The sequence below is a fragment of the Rhinolophus sinicus genome, chromosome 3 (genome assembly GCF_057876585.1).
Source record: "Rhinolophus sinicus isolate RSI-liver-muscle chromosome 3, RSI-T2T, whole genome shotgun sequence".
Taxonomy (NCBI): domain Eukaryota; kingdom Metazoa; phylum Chordata; class Mammalia; order Chiroptera; family Rhinolophidae; genus Rhinolophus; species Rhinolophus sinicus.
The window spans coordinates 132847936-132868664 of NC_142503.1; the positions used below are offsets into that span (position 1 = coordinate 132847936).

Sequence of the window (20729 nt, forward strand, 5' to 3'; positions counted from 1 at the left end):
TTTCAAAAGCAAAATTTTAATGAACAAGCCTTTCTTACACTGTTCAAATGTTCCATTTCTCTCTGAAATTGGGACTATAATTTGAAGACAAAGCTTCTTCTTTGTATAATACGTAAGCATAGCTCTCCATGAAGAAAAGAAGAGCCTCAGTACAGGCCCAATAAGCCACCTAAGAAAGCACCTTTTTCTTCTTACTGTAAAAGTTTTCACTTGTTTTAAAGGTCAGGACAAGAAAGGAGTTTTCAAAATTTCATTTATAGCCTGTCCTTCACATTAAAAACCCAATGTATAAGTATGTAGTTAAAAATGAGATGAACAATTTTATATTTTAATATGTTTAAAGTTTTAAATATAATAGAGTATTACAATGTCTAAAAATTAAATGTTCGTTTAAAAAAACAATTTTTTGCTCCTTACTAGTTTAAGATGCACTATGCACCAATTAATCAACAATCACCAGGTATTGGATAGCTGCAAATGATTATTCTAGTCCTGCTGGAAATTCAAAGGAGGGGAATGACTAAAACACATTTGAGATGACAAGTCATATAATATAATTAGTAATACAAAAGAGCGTGTAATTAATAAAACTGGCTGACATTTATTGAGCATTTACTGTGCCAGGATTTGAGCTATGTTAAATACTTCACATGAATAATCTCATTTAATGTTGAAAATGGTTCTATGAAATAGGTACTGTTGTCCCAGTTTTAAACTGAGGCTCAAAGAAGTGAGGTAATTTACCCAAAGTCACAGCAACTGAATGTCAAACCTTGCTAAGTCTAATTGTAGAACAATACTCTAAGCAACTATACATATTCTAACCATTACATAAACAGCTGGTGTTTCAATAAAAAATATACAGCTTGTTTTAGAAGTCACTGTGGCCTAATGTAGTTGGTCTAGAAGAGTGTCTAGGAGGTTAACCTTTAATCAAGTGGAGTAGAGAGGGGAAAGGGAACTTAGGGAAGGAATATTTAAGAAACGATGAATAGCCCATTGATTTGGGAGAGTCATACGAAACAGCTGGTGGTTTCTTTTGTTTGTTTTTTTAAAAAGATTTTATTGGGGAAGGGGAACAGGACTTTATTGGGGAACAGTGTGTACTTCCAGGACTTTTTTCCAAGTCAAGTTGTTGTCCTTTCAATCCTAGTTGTGGAGGATGGCATTCAGCTTCACGTTGTTGTCCTTTCAATCTTAGTTGTGGAGGGTTCAGCTCAGCTCCAGGTCCAGTTGCCGTTGCTAGTTGCCGGGGGCGCAGCCCACCATCCCTTGAGGGAGTCGAACCGCAACCTTGTGGTTGAGAGGACACATTCCAACCAACTGAGCCATCCGGGAGCTCAGCGGCAGCTCAGCTCAAGGTGCCGTGTTCCATCTTAGTTGCTGGGGGCAACTAAGTTGCCGGGGGCACAGCCCACCATCCCTTGCAGGAGTCGAGGAGTTGAACCGGCAACTTTGTGGTTGAGAGCCCACGCTCCAATCAACTGAGCCATCTGGCCACACGGGAGCTGAGCAGCAGCTCATTGACTTCATTCTAGTTGTGCAGGGCATAGCTCGCTGGCCCATGTGGGAATCAAACCGGCAGCCCCACTGCCCAGAGCTCGGGCTCTAATCAACTGAGCCACCTGTCCACCCCTAGTTAGTGGTTTTGAATGTCACTGTAAGGAGTCTGGCATTTATCCTATGGGAACGAGGAAACCACTGAAACCTTGTGAGTAGGAATATGACGAACTATACATAATATTCTACAAAGATGGCTAGTTAGGCTCATTGTTGTAGGAAAGCTAGAAGGAACACCAAATAGGAATTTATTGTAGTGGTTTAGTCAAAAGGCTGTAAAGGCCCGACAACAGCAGTGTGAATAGACAAGAAATGAGAGGGAGGACAAAAGATGAATCCAACAGGACTGGCTGACTGGATATAGTCAGAGAATTAGAGTGTTCCAAGCCCAAATGGCTAAAAGAATTAAGAGAAACTGGGCACAAAGGTAAGCTTGGGAGGAAAAAACAATGACTATTTAATTAAGCCAAATTGGAGTTCATGGCAATGTGTCCAAATAGAAGTATACAGCAGAGAGTTACATGAAGACAGGAAAGCACAGAAGTCAGGATCAGAGAGATTTAGGGTTAAATCATACTGAGATAATAGGAAGAGAATTTTTAAAAAAGTAGTCAAATGATGCAAAGATATCATGTAATTAGTTCTAGTCAAAGGCTGCTGGTTGGAAAGATACCATGAATGAGATGAGACTAGAGTTGGAAATTAAAGAAGGGATATTCCTACTCTGACCCTAATAATCCTGCCCTTATAGCTCTCACTCCCTTATTCTCATGTATGGCATCCAGCTTTTCTTAGTTCCTCCCGTTTTCAGTAACCACAAGCGTAATTCCAGCTTTCACTTCTTTTTGTCCTCAACTCTCTTTTCATGGTTTACATACCTCACTAGATAACCTCACCCATATTCATGGCTTCAGTTACTATCTATACATGAACAGACTACTCTCCTAAGTGGGGGAAAAAAATAAGACGGAGTCAAAAGAAGTTATCATAGGCCCAAGGGAAGTGAGTCCTGAGCATACACGCACGCACACACACATGGCGGGGGAGGGGGGGGAGAGACAGAGACAGAGAGATAGAGAGAGGTGTAAAGAAGTGGATGGAAAACAGCAATTAAAGGTGGAGCGAAAAAAAGATTACTGCTAGTACACTCATGGGATAAAAAAGGCAAGAGCAGTCAGACCAGTTAGCCTCAAAGAGGCAGAGAGAAACATACCTCTTAGAGTATGCAAATCCTTCCCATGTCCTACTAATAACACTCTGTTCAGTGAAATAGATGCTTGCTACCAGACATTTCCCAATTGATAATAATTACCATTAAAATAAGTCATAATCCTTACCTGCTTCTTTGATCCTTACACTTGATTTTTCTCCTTAGCATGGATAACCATCTAATATACTATATAATTCCGCTGCTTATCGCTATCTCCCCAACTAGAATGTAAGCTCCACAAGAGCAGGAATGACTCCATTTTGTTCTCTGCTTTCTCTCCTATACCTAGAATAGTACCTAGCAGAACAATAAACACTCAATATTTGTTGAAAGAATGAATGAATTATGGATGGACTGTATAAAGGTCACTGTTACGAGTGACGGAGTAAGAAAAAGAAAAGTTGAATTGATAGCTTGAAGATTGTGGAGAACATCTGTGACCCATCCGTGACAGACAGACTATGGACAAGAGGCAGGGAGAAGACCACTGATACACTTATCACTGTGGCAGAGAGAAGGGAAAGAAGAAAAAGGTGGTAAAAACACCTCTTAGACATTTATTTGTTTCAGCACTATGTAAAGGAAACAACAAACCAGTCAACATCATCTAAGATCCACACCCCAGCATAATAAACCAACATGGAACAAAGCTTTGGCAACATACTGTTCTCTTGCTTCTGGATCCATCTTTTCATCATTCTTTTTAATCAAGTTCCAGAATTTTCTTAGCTTAGGTGTCTTTTTTAATTCTAATTCCAATCGTGCCTGAAAGAGTAATGTGATATTAAATCATCAGTAACCTTGATCAACTATTAGCTACTTTTCTGATATATAGATACAACACAGAGCAATGGGATAAAACCTGAAAAGCAATATGACAAAATCTGAAAACTAAGAAACTAATAACTGTATTTTCAAAAACTGTTCAATTCTATCACTTGTTAATAGAAAAAAAAATAAGACAAAAGAAACTGCCTTTTCAAGATTTTAAGCTCAATTATTTAAATTCTTATTTCTAAAATTAAGGATTTCAAGTTGAAAATAATGAGATTTAACACTTATGAGCATAATGACTAAAGTTTGAAAAATGAGTCTGAAACAATTAACATAAAACAGATATCACAAATAAACAAGGTAATGTCCATATCACCATATTCTTTCTCATGGCCCTAAGCAGTTTTTAACTTATTATTAATTATTTCTTTGTGTCTGTTTTCATCCCCATTAACTGGTACTTATAAATGAGCTTGCGTATTGGAGTACCTGCAAAAACACCCACATGCAGGAAATAGAATCCTGAATAAAGTATTATACTGAAATTTGATAGTTTTACTTTACTTCCATAAGATCTGTTTGTTGTGAAAATCTGGCTTTGATGCCAGCATGTATTATCAATAAGGATTTGATGAAAAAAATGAAGTCGTTAATAATCAACATGATCCAGACCTTCTCCTATAGCTCTACGTATATTCCAATCACCGAAAATAAAAATTCAAGTCTGTATTGAGTCTCATCCAAAGACAAACACAAGAATAACCACATTTTGCTAAATTAACCCCCCTTCTCTATGAGCTCAATAGATATTACCTTATTTCACCTTACAATATTGAAATTAGGTGAAATATATTATTAGCTTGTATACAAAAACTGTAAAACTGAAAAACTACATCTATGATTAAGTTCATGCATAGTAAATAAGATAAATGTTTTTAAGCAAGAAAGGGGATTTTTAGCTACCATTTTATATGCATATTAAAGCTACACAGTCTAAAAACCACATTCCACTTATAACATATATACACGTAGTTTCTGAAATGAGATACTTACAGGCTGTAAGCCCATCCACATTGGGAGGGAGATAAGTTGCTGTACTTGACTTCGTATCAAGTCTACTTCCTGTTTAAAGCACGAAGAAAACAAGTTTATAAACACACCAGCATTTTAACTTTAATCTTCACATAAGGAGCATACTGCCTTTTTAAGTCCGGGGAGGGGAGCCATACCACCAAATCAATATTTGATATTTTGATATTAAGACATTCAATACTTTTTAAAAAAGATACAGTATCATTATTTGTAAATTCTATGTTTGGGAATTCAACTACTTGCAAAAACCGTACTTGTAACCCCAAACTCAATATTCCTGATGCTTTCAGTACCTCACAGTCAACACAGAGCAACAAAAAATGTGAGTGGTCCAAGTGCATTGCAAGCTATGCCTTCCTGTTCAGCTCTCCTACAAGCAAGTGTCCTTTACGCGGTCTACTTAGTGCTAACTTCTTGTTTTTGTGCTTTATGTTGGTGGTTTTGCTTTTTAACATGGTCCCCAAGCACAGGGCCGAAGTCTGTCTAGGCTTCCTGGGCTCAAGAAGGCTATGATGTGCCTTGTGGAGAAAATATGTTACATGAGGTTCGTTCAGATGTAAGTTGAAGCGCTGTTGGCTATGAGTTTAACATTAATGAATCAACAATACCTATCACATGAGGTGTCTCTAAACAGAAACACACATAAAACAAGGTTCTGTACGGATTGGCTGATGAAAGTGTTGTGACCAGAGGCTTGCTGAATGTAACCCTAGATCCTCCCTAGAAGCAGTGGTTCCGTTTTAGCTAATTCAGTGTTTGCAGCTACTTTACAGAACTACCTCAAATAACGAGAATTGACAGCAATTTATGTATTTAAAAACATAAAGCATTTCAGTAAGTTAGCTTTTAATTAAACCCGGCACCAAACTAATACTAATTAAATCTTGTTTCTGTTCAATTTTTGATAAGGAATCACATCAATATATATTCGTATTTGTTTTGTTTAGTTTAATAAATGAGGTAACAGTGGCATCCAATGGGGGCATCATTTTTATGCCTTTACAAGATCCATGTGACCTAGTACATGAAAACAGGTAATAATCATCCATTTATCAACATTCAGTCTTCAGGATAAGAAAGAACCACATGCACCCTCCCGCAGAGGTCTAAATGCACTATCAATTCAGAAGCACTTATCTTTAAATAAATAGGTATCTACTTTCAGATAACCACAGTAGGGAAGCACAAATAAAATATTAATTACTGTAAATGTTTAATTTTATCAGAAGATAAGCTTATGAAGGATGCAAAATGTATCATATGCAACCCCAGAGATTTTCAAAGAGCATCCATAATTGCTCCTAATCAATCAACTCAAAACAACTCTCCCACTGAACTGCAGCCTGTGCATAGTTATGACTGAAGAGTAAGGAAACTATTTTTGTGTGGAACTTATGGCACAGATCTCATTACTCAAAGTTCCTATTAACCAGACGCTTTGCTGCTCTACCGTAGAAAATTTCAGTTCTCTCTATTATTTTTCTTAGAGTCTATCTGAAAAATGGAGAGGCCAAGTCCAAATCTATTAAAAAAGCAAACATATCTTATACAAAAATGGTTTACTAAGAAGGGGCTAAAATTGAGTTGTTAGTATTATCCTCACTCCCCACTACTGTGAATGAAGAGTTGGCTACAGAGGTAATCTCATCTACTTCAACTTAAAAGAACAAGAAAACTTGGAAGTTCCCCCAAAAGATACCATAACATTTACCAAACTATTGAAGCAGTGATCAAGAAAAAGCAGTAACACCGTCTGTTCATGGAGTGAAAATTCACCATCAGTTTCAGCCAATGCCGCTTTCAAGATACACTTAAAAAAGAATGGGAAGTGGTCTGGCTTCTTCTTAAAAGTCTGAAAAGAGAAACAATAAAAATTCATCTTGAAATGGCTTGCTCACCTCTTTTTTTCCCTGAAACAAGCAAGGGTAGACTTTTTAGGAGTCTATTAACAAAAGCAAATAATTACAGAAAGATTATTTGCTTACTTATATTAATGGTAGCGAGTCAAATATAGGTTTCTGGCAGGACTATGTGAGAGTTGCAGAAATCTTTGCTTAATAAAATAACGGCGTTAATGCCTTTATTTTTCATTCTGTGGATTATGCCTGTAATTAGCTCAGGCTTTGCTGTCTTATTAAAGGATCTGAAGCATTTTAATTCTTCTGATTTAAACAAAAGAAACAACATGTTTAGCAAAAACTACAGTGCTCCCACTCTAATTAATCTCAAGGACAACCTCTCCTGTTGCAGAGTCCCTCTTTACTCTTTACATCTATGTCTTTAAAAAAGTATAAGTAATATAAATATATTCAAGCCTCTCTGATCTACCTCCCACGTAGTTTCTGCCACATCTCTCTTCTTTCATAGACAAGTGCTCCAAACGTGTGGTCTACACTAGTTGTTTTCAATCACTTCTCTAGAACAAGCTTCCACCCCCAGCACCTCCCTGAAGCTGTATGGCTGTCAAGTCCAATGGACTCTCACCAGCCCTCAATTTCTTTTGAATGTGCTGAAGGCTCCTCTTCCCTTATTTATATGGCAGTGCTCCTACAGTTCTAGCCTCATTTTTCTTGTATCTTTCCCATTACTTCAACTACCATCTGCTGATGATTTCAAATACAAATCCAGACTTCTCTCCTTAGCTGTAACCCTTAGATTCCTCTGTCTACTAGACAATTGCATCTAGATATTCCAAAGGTAATTTAAACTCAGTAAATCCAAAATTCAAATCAACAATTTTGTACCCTCCAAAGTATTTCTCAATCCTCTTTTACCCATCTTGGTAAATGGCACCATCATTGTTTTTTATTCAGTTGCGTGAGCCAGGAAGGTTATTGAAAATAATACTCTTCTCTAATATTACTTCAATTATCAAATCTAATCAATTCTACTTTCTAAATCAATGTGTAACCACTTCTCTTAATCTGTATTGTCATTTCTCTATTTCAAACCCTAATCACCAAAGTGGTCTTCATAACACGCAAACCGATCAGGCCATTCTCTGGCTCAAAAGACTTTCCCTCTCCCTTCCTACAGCAGTTTGAAGCAATATCAAGAAATCCTTGCGGTCTCTCAGTAAGACACAACGCCCACGGGCTCTATTCTGCCATAAAATGGTAGTCACTTAATGAATTTGAGAAGTGACCATCATTTTATCTTAACGAGACTAACACCTTTTCACTTTGGAAACCATCCACTTAAAACAGACGACAAGCATCCATGCCTATCATCAAAGTATGACTGAAAGGGAAGAAACTCTTGATGAGCTGACCACTTTATGATGACCAAAGAAAACCTAGATTTTGGACCTCTACTAACCAAGTCTCTATTACACGAGGCACAAACAGAAAATGTCAGTCTATTAGAAATTTCAAAAAGGGAAAACAGATCCTAAATCAGAGACAAAGATAAAACTTAAATTACAATATAAAAACTTGTCCTGACTGTGGAAACACCACTTTATTCATGTACAACTACAAATACATACTCCTAGTTGTGAAACAAGGAACTAAAAACATTATCTGATTTGAGCATTATCTAATTAATATAAATTTCACTTTGTCTGATATAAAAGTCTTTATAATCCATGACATTATTTGTTTTGAGCACAAAATAGAAACATAACTCCCCGTTCTTAATTTTTCAATTAACAGTAAATTCATTTGAAGTATTGAAACCGAAAGAAATTTAATATTATTTTTCATATATCTATTCTTTTTCTCAATATTTACTTTATATTGGAGAAGTTCTGCTATAAAAGCATTATTTATTACCAGTAAAAAGTTCTGCTACTTTATAATAGCTCATGTGAGCACAGTATGAAAGCTGTGAAGTAATTAAATCTGTTACCTCCCATGCAGGGACATTTTCTCTGAACTTCTCATTCACCATACAACAGATTGACATTAAATAGGCCTTGCTGGACACTTCTGGAGAATAATTCATCCACAGGTAATTTTCAAGGTATTGGCTGTGAAGAGTGAAAAGGCAGAGAATATCTCATTAGTCACTACCAATTGTAATATGGCATTCACCTGAAAAAAAACATAGTTATTTACAACTTTCTGAAAACATTTTGAATATCTGTATTCATAATTTGAGAATCCTTCACAAATTTACCTGTAATCTAGTAGGTCACTGCTACCTACTACAAATTTATGTGTAGCAAATGCTGCTTTGGAGAATGAGACTCATACATTTCAAAGGTTACTGACATGTGTAATTATCACCATCAGAACACTTGATGTTCCCTTATCTACGGCACTTCCTGGAGTAAAAAAATAATATCTGACAAATATCAGCTCTAAAACAAAATGATATATGATGGGTAGTTTCACAGATAAATGTATCTGAGAAATGAACACTAGCTCATATCAGGACCAAATGACTTCCAAAGACTAAGCAAGAGACCTCACAATTAAAAAGAGGCTTTGTAATACTTAACTTACAAGGTATTCAACATAAGTCAGTTTTCAAGATAACTGGCCTTTCCTCCTCAGGATGCCAAAATTCTTATTTTAATACCTTGGTGAAAATATTCCTAACCAAATTAGATATTTCTGATTTCTAAAACAAAACAGCCATTTCTTATCATTCAGGGTAGTAATAAGCTTCAACTGCTATATGGGGCTGTACCTTTAGGCACTAATGAAAAAAAGCAGGACTTTTTTGTTCCTACTTTAAATCATTCCACATGCATAACTTTTTAATCACTTACACACGTGTGTGCACGTACACACACACACACATATAGTTAAGCAGTTTAGATGGTGTAATGTGCTATAATTTTTCTACTTCCTCTTATGTTTCAAAGGTCTGCTCACATTGGTATTTCCATGGGTCTATCTTTAGTAATCCTTGCTTAATTTGCAAGAACCTAAAAAACTAAGTAGTATTTTACCCAAAATAATGGTGAAAAGACTTCAAGTTAGAGACCAGAGTGCTCGTTCATAAATAAAATGCATAAAGATTCATTTCATTCCTTTCTTACAAGTTTAAATTCCTTTTTCCTGAATTATGTCCTTCAGAACTTCTATTAGCAATAGTCTGTTAGTGTTAACCTGTCTGAAATAGCTTTATTTCATGACAGTTTAGCTGGTCATAGAATTTTTCCTCAGTTGATAGTTATTTTTTTTCCTGTGTTAGTCTCATTCTTTTCTCTATTATTACAACTGAGAAGTCTACAATCAATCTATTTGTCTTTCTTCCTCTGAGTAATGTCTTTTTCTCCATCACATTTTAAGATCTTCATTCTGTTGTTCTGCAGTTGCTCTGTTCAAAATTTGCATTCTCACACAGAAATTACATAAAAGTTCCTGAAAGGTAACACCCCACTTTTTCAGTTATTAAAAACGGCTCACTGTCAGGGGTACCTTCCATCTGTTCTGCTCCTTGCTCTCTTGGTCCCTACAATGCTCTTGGTATTTGATGTTTGCCAGAATCGTCGATTTCTGGTTTTATCCTAATTGTGCATCCACATCCTCTTGGTTTTTTTCTGTCTTCTTGAAAGACAGCAAGATATGATGGAAAAGGCATATTAATCTAAGGGCCAGAGGGGTCCACTTTCTAGCCTCAGTATTCTCCTCTACAAAATAACAGGGGTTATTTAGAGGACTAAAGGAGATCAAGTATTCAGTAACAATACCATTTGTAGGAAAAAGTAGGTACTCAATTTACTGGTTAATTCATAACTATGAACTTTAACATCTCTCTGTAAAAATGATAAGAACACCTACTTTATGCCATTTTTTTGTGAGGATCAAACCAGTGTGTGGGGGAGTAACAGTTGTTAACACACAAACTCTGACCTCTCATGCCCTCTAGACATCAAGGTAGTGAGAAGAGGCAGAAAAATGAGCTTTGGCATCAGACGCTGGCATTCCAGCTCTGCCAGTTACTTAAGTGCATCATCTTCAACAACTTAATCTCTTTGAGCTCAGTTTCTTCCTTCACTATAATATAATAGTGACTTTGCAGGGTTGTTGTAAGTGTTCTGTATATAAAATGTTTAACACTGTGCCCAGCACAAGGCAAGTATTCAATAAATGGGAAATGTTATGATCATCAACAACCCTGGCTTTTATTTCCAGCCTACTGGCCACAGCTGGTTGTCATCTAATCGAATCTACCTTCATAATCTAAAAATTATACATTCTCTTTTGTCTGAAATATTTTTAAGTAGCTAGGTCAGAACAAGGCTGCCTTGGTAGTAACAACTTAGCCTGGAAGGAAACAATGGCTTAGAATGCACTCCAATTTACTCCCAGTGATTCCTAGAGAAACCAAGTAAGAGTTCAGAAATTGCTCAGCACACACTGTACAAGTATTAACTAGTGAGAAACAACTCAAAATACAAGTTATACTGACAACAGAGCATCATCTTTGAAAACAAAAGCTATCATACACATATTCCAAAATAAGCAAACCACGAAAACATGAATCTTCAAAAACAGAATTATTTTCTTAACCATTCACAGTAATGTACAGAAAATTTAGCTAAAAGTTAAATCATGTTGTCATCTTTAACTTCATCAAAGTATCACCTTTTAACTCACCTAAATTCCAAGAGCATTATCTTTCTGATTGCAAACCTAAAAATATAAGAATAAAAATATTTAAATAGAGAATATAAACATTTTTGAGTTATTAATGCCGATGTAATTTGGAATTTTGTTTTAATATCGATTCATATATCAGAATAATCAATATGCACTAATGAAAGCTAATTTGCTTTTATATTTTTTTATTTGTTTTGTTTCAGGGTAATTTATTTTATGTTTAAAAACTGCCTAAGAATAGTAACAAATAAATCTTAACGTACCCGTATAACAACACAATCAGCACTACAACATACTAGCACTACAACACACTACAACATACAGCACTATAACACACAGATTCATAAGCCAAATAATTTTAACCAAAACACAAATGTTCATTAATATTCACAAAATTGGAATGCAACTGCCAAAAGCTAGCATATCTCAATTTTTTAAACACAGACCAACATTCTTTCATTTAATATACAAACAGAAATATTCTGAAGTCATGCCCTCTTATAAGCACAAGTATCTATATCACGAACTTGGGAATCAGACTTTTCACATGCTTTGTTGTCTTAAGTCTAAAATATTACAAAATTGAGGAGGGAATATCAGATATCTCTCTTTATGATATCTTTTTTTTTCAAATAGAAGTATTTTTGTATATGAATAAACGATGCCGTAGCTACAGAGTATCTCTCCAAAGGCAGATCAAATGTCCACTAATTTAGTTTTATCATTTTGTGTATTAGAAATAAAGCACCAGAACAATGCCACTGGAAAATATAACCTCTAGCTTTAAAAGTTAAATGCGTATGCATTATGAATTTATTATACTCTAAGAGACCATTATCCTGTCAAAGTCTTCTTTCACTGATTTCTGATCTCTTAAATAGTTTTGCTGAGCAAGCAATGTCATAGAACTTTAGTGAGAAAGAAATGATGTTTTTTTTTTTTCCTGTGCAAAAGCACAAAGACAGAACATTACCAAGGAACTGGCTTCTACAGCCAGCCAGTCCACTGAGAGGAAACATAAAAATATGTTAAGACAAGCTTGCCAGATTTGATAATGGTAAGGATAGCAAATACGAATCATGTGTGTAATATCCCACACATTACAGGGGTGAATGGGCAATATGATATTTTAAGGTCTATCTAATTTGAGATCCTAGAAATGATCATTTATACCATAAAAATGTTAAGAACTGATAGATTTAATTCCCAGATGCCTCCTAGGGAAATAGGGTTGATGTGCAAAAAATGTATATTACAAGAACCTTAATGTATAACATTAAGAGCACCTTAGGGCTATACACTGCCTATTTTGATGGGGTACAAACAAGTTAATAAATCTTACATCAAGCCATTCCCCAATAATGAAGATGCTGTAAGCATACAACTCAGCAACACAGCTTCCACAGGCACTAGTCTAAAAACTGGTCATTTAAAATCTTAAACATGCACTACATTTTATGTGTTATAGAAGTGCATTTAACTTTTTGTACTTTGAGTTTTGGGGCAGAATGTAAGCATTTCACTTTTATTCAATTATTCAAAACTGTGTACAAGAAAAAGGCTGTTAAGTGTGCCATGATAAATCTAAATGAGCCCAGCCAATGACAGTTATACCTCTTTCAGCAATTAAAAATAACTTAGCCAAGTCTGTATAGCTTAAAAAACATTGGCAGCTTTTAGTTATTAGTTATATAAAACTGTCTCCAAGAAATATAAAAACAAAGGTTTAAAGACAAAACGAAAACAAAAACACAAGTGCAACTACTATTCACTGCAGTGAAAGCCTGTTCTGAAAAGCAGCATAGAATTAGTTCAGAAGATTCAAGATAATTTTCTGATTGGTATATCCTTAACACAAAGAAAAAAGGATCTTAGAATTTATCTACCCACTCATCGTTACTTAAGTTTCCTCGGGCGATTTCATTCATACCCACCCTCAGATCAACAAGTCACGTTATGTAGCTACTCAAATGTCCTGATCATTCAATCCAAAATAGCAGACTTTGTCACTATATTGTAACCACACTTTATCTTAATTCATAGCACTTAATACCTGCTGATATTACATGTCTGTATATTTTTTGTATCTAGACAAGAACTAGAAGGTAAGCTCCATGAGTAAAGACTTTACTCTGCCAGTAGGCTCAACCCAGTTCTCTTTTCTCACCTCCACAGATACCCAACTGCTTATTCTACATTTCCATCTGCTCGGCTCTTGAGCAGCTAAAGTGAACTAATGATCTACATTCAATTCCACCCCCAACAACAACAGAAAGAGTCAGTAACAACACCACTGATTACCTAACAATGTGAGCCAAAAACTTCAGTGTCTTGATTCCTCTTCCCTTTTCCTCATTCACCACATCCAACCACCCACCACTTCTCTTCACTTCTATCTCTCTCAAAGTGGCAACTCTCTCCAACTTGCCAACCTAGTCCAAGCCATTATCATCTTGAACTTGACTACTATAATACAAAATTAACTAATTTCTGTCTTGTCACCTCCAAATTATTTTTAAAAAAATGTCACAATCATGCTTACAACTCTTCACCGGCTTCCCATAGATCTTCAAATTAAAAAAGATAAATCCTTAACATGGTGGCCCTGCCTACTTCTACCGGCTCACTGATCATTAAAACAAAACAACTAGACTCTTGTTTTGACACTGCCATGGATTTGCCTTCACAATATTTAGTAAAATTTACCTCCTAAGACTCAAACACATGAAAAATATCAAGTCTGAGATTTTTATAAGGTCTGTGACATTCAAAACATAAATGCTTCTATTTCATATTAAAACATTTAGTTAATTATCCTTTTAAAATATACACGGGGCATATATATCTACAGGTGCAGACATAGAAATAAGCGCAAGGCATACTGTTTGAAAATAAAGGCATTATGCAGAATGGTATGTAGAGTATAAACTCTTTCCTATTTAAAAAAAAAAATCTCAGGTGAGTAGTGGCACAGGACTGAAATAGAAATGTACATAAATAAATAAACCGAGGGTTAAGCGATAGGAAAGATTTATTAAAACTTAACCCATTCTGTATATTTTTCAAGATAATTTTTATTTTACATATATACTTATACATTACGTATAAAATACATATTTTATTATTTTGTACTTAATTATAATTTTTTACTTTTATAATATTTAAAAAATGTTTTAAAAAGATTTATCAGCAAATGATAAATTGCATTAATTAACTTGAAATTTAAAAATCTCTGTATTTACTCCCCCCTACATTCCTTCCAAACAAAATAAACCCTAATGGAGTTAATCCCTCTATTCTGAGCCAAGAATTAGAAAACAAAGAAATATCTTATGACTCTTCTGCAGCTGGATATAAAGACTTTCTAGTCACCATCTCTCCTGATGAACAAATAAAAAAGAAGAAAATTCTGCTATGATCACATTTGGTTTAGAAGTTCAGAAGCGATCCACGTTAGTCCCAATTAATCCCTACGTATGAAAATTAAAGTCATTCCTACCTTGATTTGACAATCTCTTTTTCATATATATCTTCAATGACCTATAATTAAAAATATGTTTAATATCTCAAAAAAAAATTTTTCAGACCCTATATTGGTAGTTTTCAATTACTGAGATTACACACACAAAAAAAGTAATTTGGTTTAGGAAAGCTATCAAACATTACTGCTATTGAAATAACATTAAGGGATTTTTCTTAATCCCATTTACATTCCTTAAAATGGGAAATAACAGAAAGCAAAGTAGTGGAAAAAGATAAACAATAAACTATAGCTACATAAAAACTACAGTCCTAGAAAGAATCATTAAAATGATGTGTCTGTATTATTTCTAGGGAAAATAAAAGCTCATAAGATCAGGAAAATTGTAAAACCTTGTTGAATTAGTTCTTAAAACAGAAATACAAAATGTGTGCCTATTCAAAAAGTACGTTGCAAACCAAAAATACTTACCTTTATATCAAAAGGTGATTTTTTTTTGATATGGGGAGCCCAGTATTTACACGCTAACTGCAAAAGAAAACAGTATAAGCAGTAAGTCACAGATTCTAATTAAAAGAACAAAAAGACTGAGATCATTCAGTGACAGCTGTTTCTTAACAGGGCAGTACATGCATTGGGAAGCAGAGTAATTCTAGCTTCTAAGGGGATTTATATGGGTCTGCAGGCCAGGTCACACCCTTCGCCCCAACTCAATAAATGCCACTGATACCCTGCACTGCACCCTGCTATTGTGATTTAAAAATAATAATAAATTTAAAAATGTTACATACTTTTTAAACCACCACTAGGGAAACAACAGAGCAAAGTGAATAACCACAGTCAACCATCTTCAGCATAGAGATAAGGAAAGCCAGGTCTAGAAAGATTAGGTGAGCTGCCCAAGACTGCAATTCGGTAAGGATTGAGCCAGTATTAAAATACAGAATCAAAATCTTCAGGAACGTTGATTTGTAAAACAAACCTTTACACCTAAACAACCTAACAAACTGTAGTCTATCAGTGGGTTATTACAGAGAACACGAGCTAGTATGTTATATTTCAGCAGATTAGGTTTTACCTGGAAATTGTGAATTTTAAAAACATATACACAATGTCTCCAGATACTTAGATGGATTATACAATATTCAAGAAACAACATGGTCTTATTGATATATATTTTTAAAAAGAACCAAAGCTACAATCTCCTGAAAAATAGAAAACTCTGGCAATCACAAAGACTCAATATATTTATAAAACGGTTAATCTGCACAATGTCTGTCATATTGGAGGCACTCAAATAATAGCTGATGGATGCACGCACGGACACATGGATGAATGGAGGAATTAAGTAAAATCTGACATGTTACCTCTTCTACGTATGAGGCTTTCTTCAACCCTACTTGATGATAATTGAATCTTCCTTCCCTTCATTTTGTAAGTAACTCTATTATAGTCTTATCTTTCTGTATTATTAATCATTTGATTGCTCATCTATCTTTCCTGCCCGCCTAATTGAAACACAAGAGATGGGACCTACGTTTTCTTTGCTACCAAAGCCAAGTATCACGGCCAACACACTTAAAGAGCCTCCCTAGCAGTGAGGACGTTGATCCTGAGGAAGTCGCCAAAGCATTACAGCAATGTCCCACTCACATGACACTGTCCCAAATTACCGATCACCCTCCAACCCAAAAGAAAACACTCATTTCACCCTCAATGATTCTGCGGTATCCTCATTTCCTCATTTTGCTCCCTATGGGCCATCACACAAACTCTGCCATCTTTTCCTTATATCATTTCCTTATTCCCTTAAGAGACCTGAATCTGATCTAACTTCATGGATTCAGCAACTTCCAAATAAATACGTAAATCCTGTCTTCTGATCCCAACTGCTTACTATACATCTCTACTTCATTAAAGGTCTAGCAAACATTTATTAGGCATCTATTATGTCACTTTTTTCCGAGTTTCTCCTTTTCCTTGGGTTCTAACCTGTGACCTCACACACCTGTACCTCCAGGAACACACTGCCCTCCTCCATACTCCCTAGTCTCGTGTAAAATAGAAACTCCTCCCATTCTCCGCTTTAGCATAGCTATGAAAGCATATACTGTTCAAAATAAATTTTACTGAAAGACAAAAAGGAAATAAAAACAGTTGAATAAAAATGTGAGGTCACAAGTTGCAGATATCTTAAAACTTAATTTTAACCTCTACATCTCATTCTCTCAATAATAATTAAAAAGCACCTTAACTGGTCAGGTGTGCCAGGTGCTGAGGCAGAAGAGGTGGGGATCAGAGGAGGACCAACTAAGTCCAAGACACCCCCTCTATCTACAAAACCAACTTCCCCACCTTCCTATTTATGTTTCAAAGTCCATCTCAAATGGCACTTTGCAATGAGAAAATTCTTTCTGGAAATTCTTTCCTTACACAACGTAGTCATTTTAAACTCTGCTCTCAAAGCATTTCCCTCACGTTGCTATTCTGGCATTTATCATACTGCACTCTGATCAGAGTTCTTTAAGTCTCTTAAAGATTCCTTCCATAGACTGTGAACTCCTGAAGACAAGATCGCATTTTATTCGTCTTTGCAGCCCAGGGTAACCAAAAACAGTATCTGGCAAGTATTAGGTATTAATGTTAGCTATCATGAAGCAAGATTTCTGAGAACGTTCATTCCTCCCACTATATCTTAATCCCCTGGTATGTTTATTCATTAATTCACTATTCATTCTTCCAGCAAATACTCATCACACAGTACAATGCTAGGTGCTGGAAGTACATGGGAATAAAGGAGAGACAGTCTCAAGCCTCAGCTTTCACAATTCAAAGCAGGATACAATACATATTATCTGTTTACAAACATTCTCTAGGACATCTCAGTCAATCCTACAGTTTTAAATATCACCTTGGGTCAACAACTCCCAAATTTATATTCAAACCCAGATCTTGCCAAGGAGCTCTAGACTCATATGTTCAGCTGCCTTCTCAACATTTTCAACTGAATGTCTGCACTTAACATGCCAAAACAAAAGCCCTGACCTTCCCCCTAAACCTTCTCCTTTCCCAGTCTTCCCTGTCTCAGTAAATGTCCAACTCATGTACCGAGTTGTTCAAACTATGTTCGACTTGTCTCTTCCTCCACCCCTCCACAATCATCAAGTCCCACTGCCTCTAGTTTCAGAATATACGGTATCAGTCTACTTCAGTTTTTAAAAGTAGAAGCCACCATCATCTCTTACCTGGACTAAATGGACTATTACTACTTTTGCTCTCCCACCCCCATTCAATTGCCACACATTAGCCACACGATCTTTCTAAAATATTATTCACCGGATTGCAATTGAAATCTACTGTATTTAGAATAAAATCCAAACTTCTAATTTCAGCCTCCAAAACCATATGTGATCTGGTCCCTACATACTCTCTGTCCTCTTTGAACACCATTCTCCCTGTTACTTGTGGTTGCCATCCTGGCCTCTTTATGTTCACAACATAAGGCATTTGTACTTGCTACTCCCTGGACTTTGTTCCCATCTTCCCAAAACTGGCACCTTTTTTTTTGCATTTAGGTCTTAGCTCAAATGTCACCCGGGAGACGACTTTCCTGTCTTTCACGCACCCCACCCTGTCACTATAACAACCCCGTTTCATTTTCCTGATAGCACTTTATCACTGTCGGAAACTATACTGTTTGTCTGGCTCATCCCTGTAAGATATAAGCTCCAAGAGAGAAGGAAACTAATGATTTTTACTGCAAAAATGCAGGTATATGGGGGAAAAGAAGATCTAATCTAGTTTAAATTGTAATTTAAAAGTAATCAAGAATGACGGTGAATTAACCATAAAACGGAAGGGGGAGGGGAAATGAAGCAGAGAGAACAACGTCGAAAGGCCAGGAGCTGAACCATAGCATGACACATTCAAATAAATGAAGTTCAGTATGGCTAAAACACAGAGATAGAGAGGGAAAGAGAGAGGAAACTGGATACAAGTGCAGACTAGGTCACAAAACACTCTGAAGGATGCTGGTCATTGTCTGAAGATCAATTAGAACTCTAAACATTTGAAGAAGGTAAGTGATAAGAGCAGATTTGCATCGGTGTAAAATCACTCCGACAGCAACATGAAGAATGGGCCAGAGGAGAGCACGAGTTCAGACCAGAATACAGGTAAGGATGGGTCGATCCGGGCAGCATCAGTGGTAACCTGGCTGAAGGTACAGAGGTGTGGAGAAGCAGAAAGACTGACGACATTATTTAGAATGCAGAAATGGGAGGGTTATGGGAAAATGAGGACACAAAATGACTCTGAAGCTTCTGTCGTGGCAATCCTCTGAGACAGGAACCAGAGAAGAAAGAAACAGGTGGGGCAATTAACTTCTGCATTGAGTTACCTGCACTCTTATCCAAGACCCAACGCAACCAATAAAGATTAGGAACACTGCTGAGGGCTACAGGATTGTGCTTCCCTATTCAAAGCCGACCGCGCGCGGTTCACGAGGCAATACGGTAACCAGGTTCTAAATGAGCGCTCTCGGAGCACAGAAATGCCCTCTTCATAGAGGCATCTACGGGGAGCAGGTGTCTCGTTACACTGCTGTTACTACGCTCAGCAATCTAGGTTACTAGAGAAAGCGTATCCCTCTCTCACGCTTCAGTTCGGGATCAGCTGTGTACGAAACGTCCTTGCCAGTCCAAGGCAGGCTGGGATGTTCCTTCTAGCAGTGCAGCGCCCTACGGACCAACACAGCAGCGCTCGCACACTAGCTCCCTTTTTATGTGTCCGTCTTCCCTGGGACGTGAACTCCTCGGGGCAGGACGGCCTCTTTCCCCGTGGCATCCCCAGCACCTAGCACAGCGCCTGACACACGGCACAGACTCGGCAAAAAGACTTGGGTGACTTGATAAACTAATGCCTCCGAAGTGCTCCCAGTCCCACGGAAAATGCCACCCCCAGGCGTCGGGGCCTGGACGTCCTCAGCCACACACACACACACACACACACACACGCGCGCGCGCCGAATCGCACCTGGGTAACGAACTCCGCGTTGATCTGGGACACCGTAGGGGCCACGATTTTCTTGGGCTGAGCAGGGGCCGCCATGGCAGCACCGTCCCTCCGCTCCAGTGGAAAAGAAAGGGCCGCTCCGAGCAGCGGTGAACCCGAAACACTTCCTCTATGGGGCGGCTGCGGCGGCCTCCCCCCGCGACGCTAGAATCCGCGCCGGTCCGGGGAGCCTCAGCCTTCACAGTCCCACAAGAAACGCGTCCAGCAGCCCGGACATTCCCCCGGAAGCGGCCCGGAAAAGGGCCGGAAGTCTCTGCAGGCGCTGGCTCTGCGCTAGAGAGGCGAGGGCTTCGACCTCCGCCGCACGCCCCACCTAACGGCAATTTCAGAGAAAACACCCAGCCAGCCGGACTGAGGTCGCGGACAGGAGCCCAGTAAAGCGGTGTTCCCTGAAGGCTTCTTGCGGTAGGGTCGAGAGACGGAGGAGTGAGAACCGGAGATCTAGTTTCTTTGGATCCTAAAAAGAAGCGGTAGTGAAAAAGAAAACAAAACAGACCGAGCATGAGGGATTTGGTCTTAACAGATTCCTGGAGATAACAATTGACATAACGAGCCGCACAAGTTTAGAGTGTAAAATTGGATTCGTTTTCACACAGTCATACATCTGTGAAACCATAACGAAAGTCATGATAATAACTATAGCCAATGCCCCTAAAGGTGTCCTCGTGCTTTTTTGCAATCCATGCCTATCCCCCTTCCTAACCATTTATTCTCAGGTGATCATGCTCTGCTTTTTGTCTATAAAAGTAAACTATAAACTAGTTTACTTTTTACAGAATTTTATACAAATGTGTAGTATAATACAGTATGTACTTTTTTCTTTCTTCTTTCACTCAACATAATGATTTTGAGGTTCATCCATGTTGATGCATGTATTAGTAATTCATTCCTTTTTGTTGCCAAATAGTATACTATTTATGGGTATAGCATAGTTTGTTAACCTACTCATCTGTGGATGAACAATCTGTGGGTTGTTTCCAGT

The 20729-nt window shown here is 37.2% G+C and overlaps 1 protein-coding gene across 1 annotated transcript in view; it reads right to left on the reverse strand.

Moving 5' to 3' along the window:
* Positions 1–19978, reverse strand: part of AQR (aquarius intron-binding spliceosomal factor) — an 87539-nt gene extending 67561 nt beyond the window's left edge. Inside the window, exons 1-8 of the mRNA XM_019725550.3 lie at positions 19709–19978; positions 15146–15202; positions 14693–14733; positions 11191–11226; positions 8486–8606; positions 6348–6488; positions 4598–4666; positions 3435–3535 (exon numbers count right to left, since the gene is read on the reverse strand). Of these exons, the coding sequence (XP_019581109.3) occupies positions 3435–3535; positions 4598–4666; positions 6348–6488; positions 8486–8606; positions 11191–11226; positions 14693–14733; positions 15146–15202; positions 19709–19783 (641 nt within the window). The 5' untranslated portion in view covers positions 19784–19978. The remainder of the gene's footprint in view (positions 1–3434; positions 3536–4597; positions 4667–6347; positions 6489–8485; positions 8607–11190; positions 11227–14692; positions 14734–15145; positions 15203–19708) is intronic.
* Between the last annotated feature and the right edge of the window lie 751 nt (positions 19979–20729).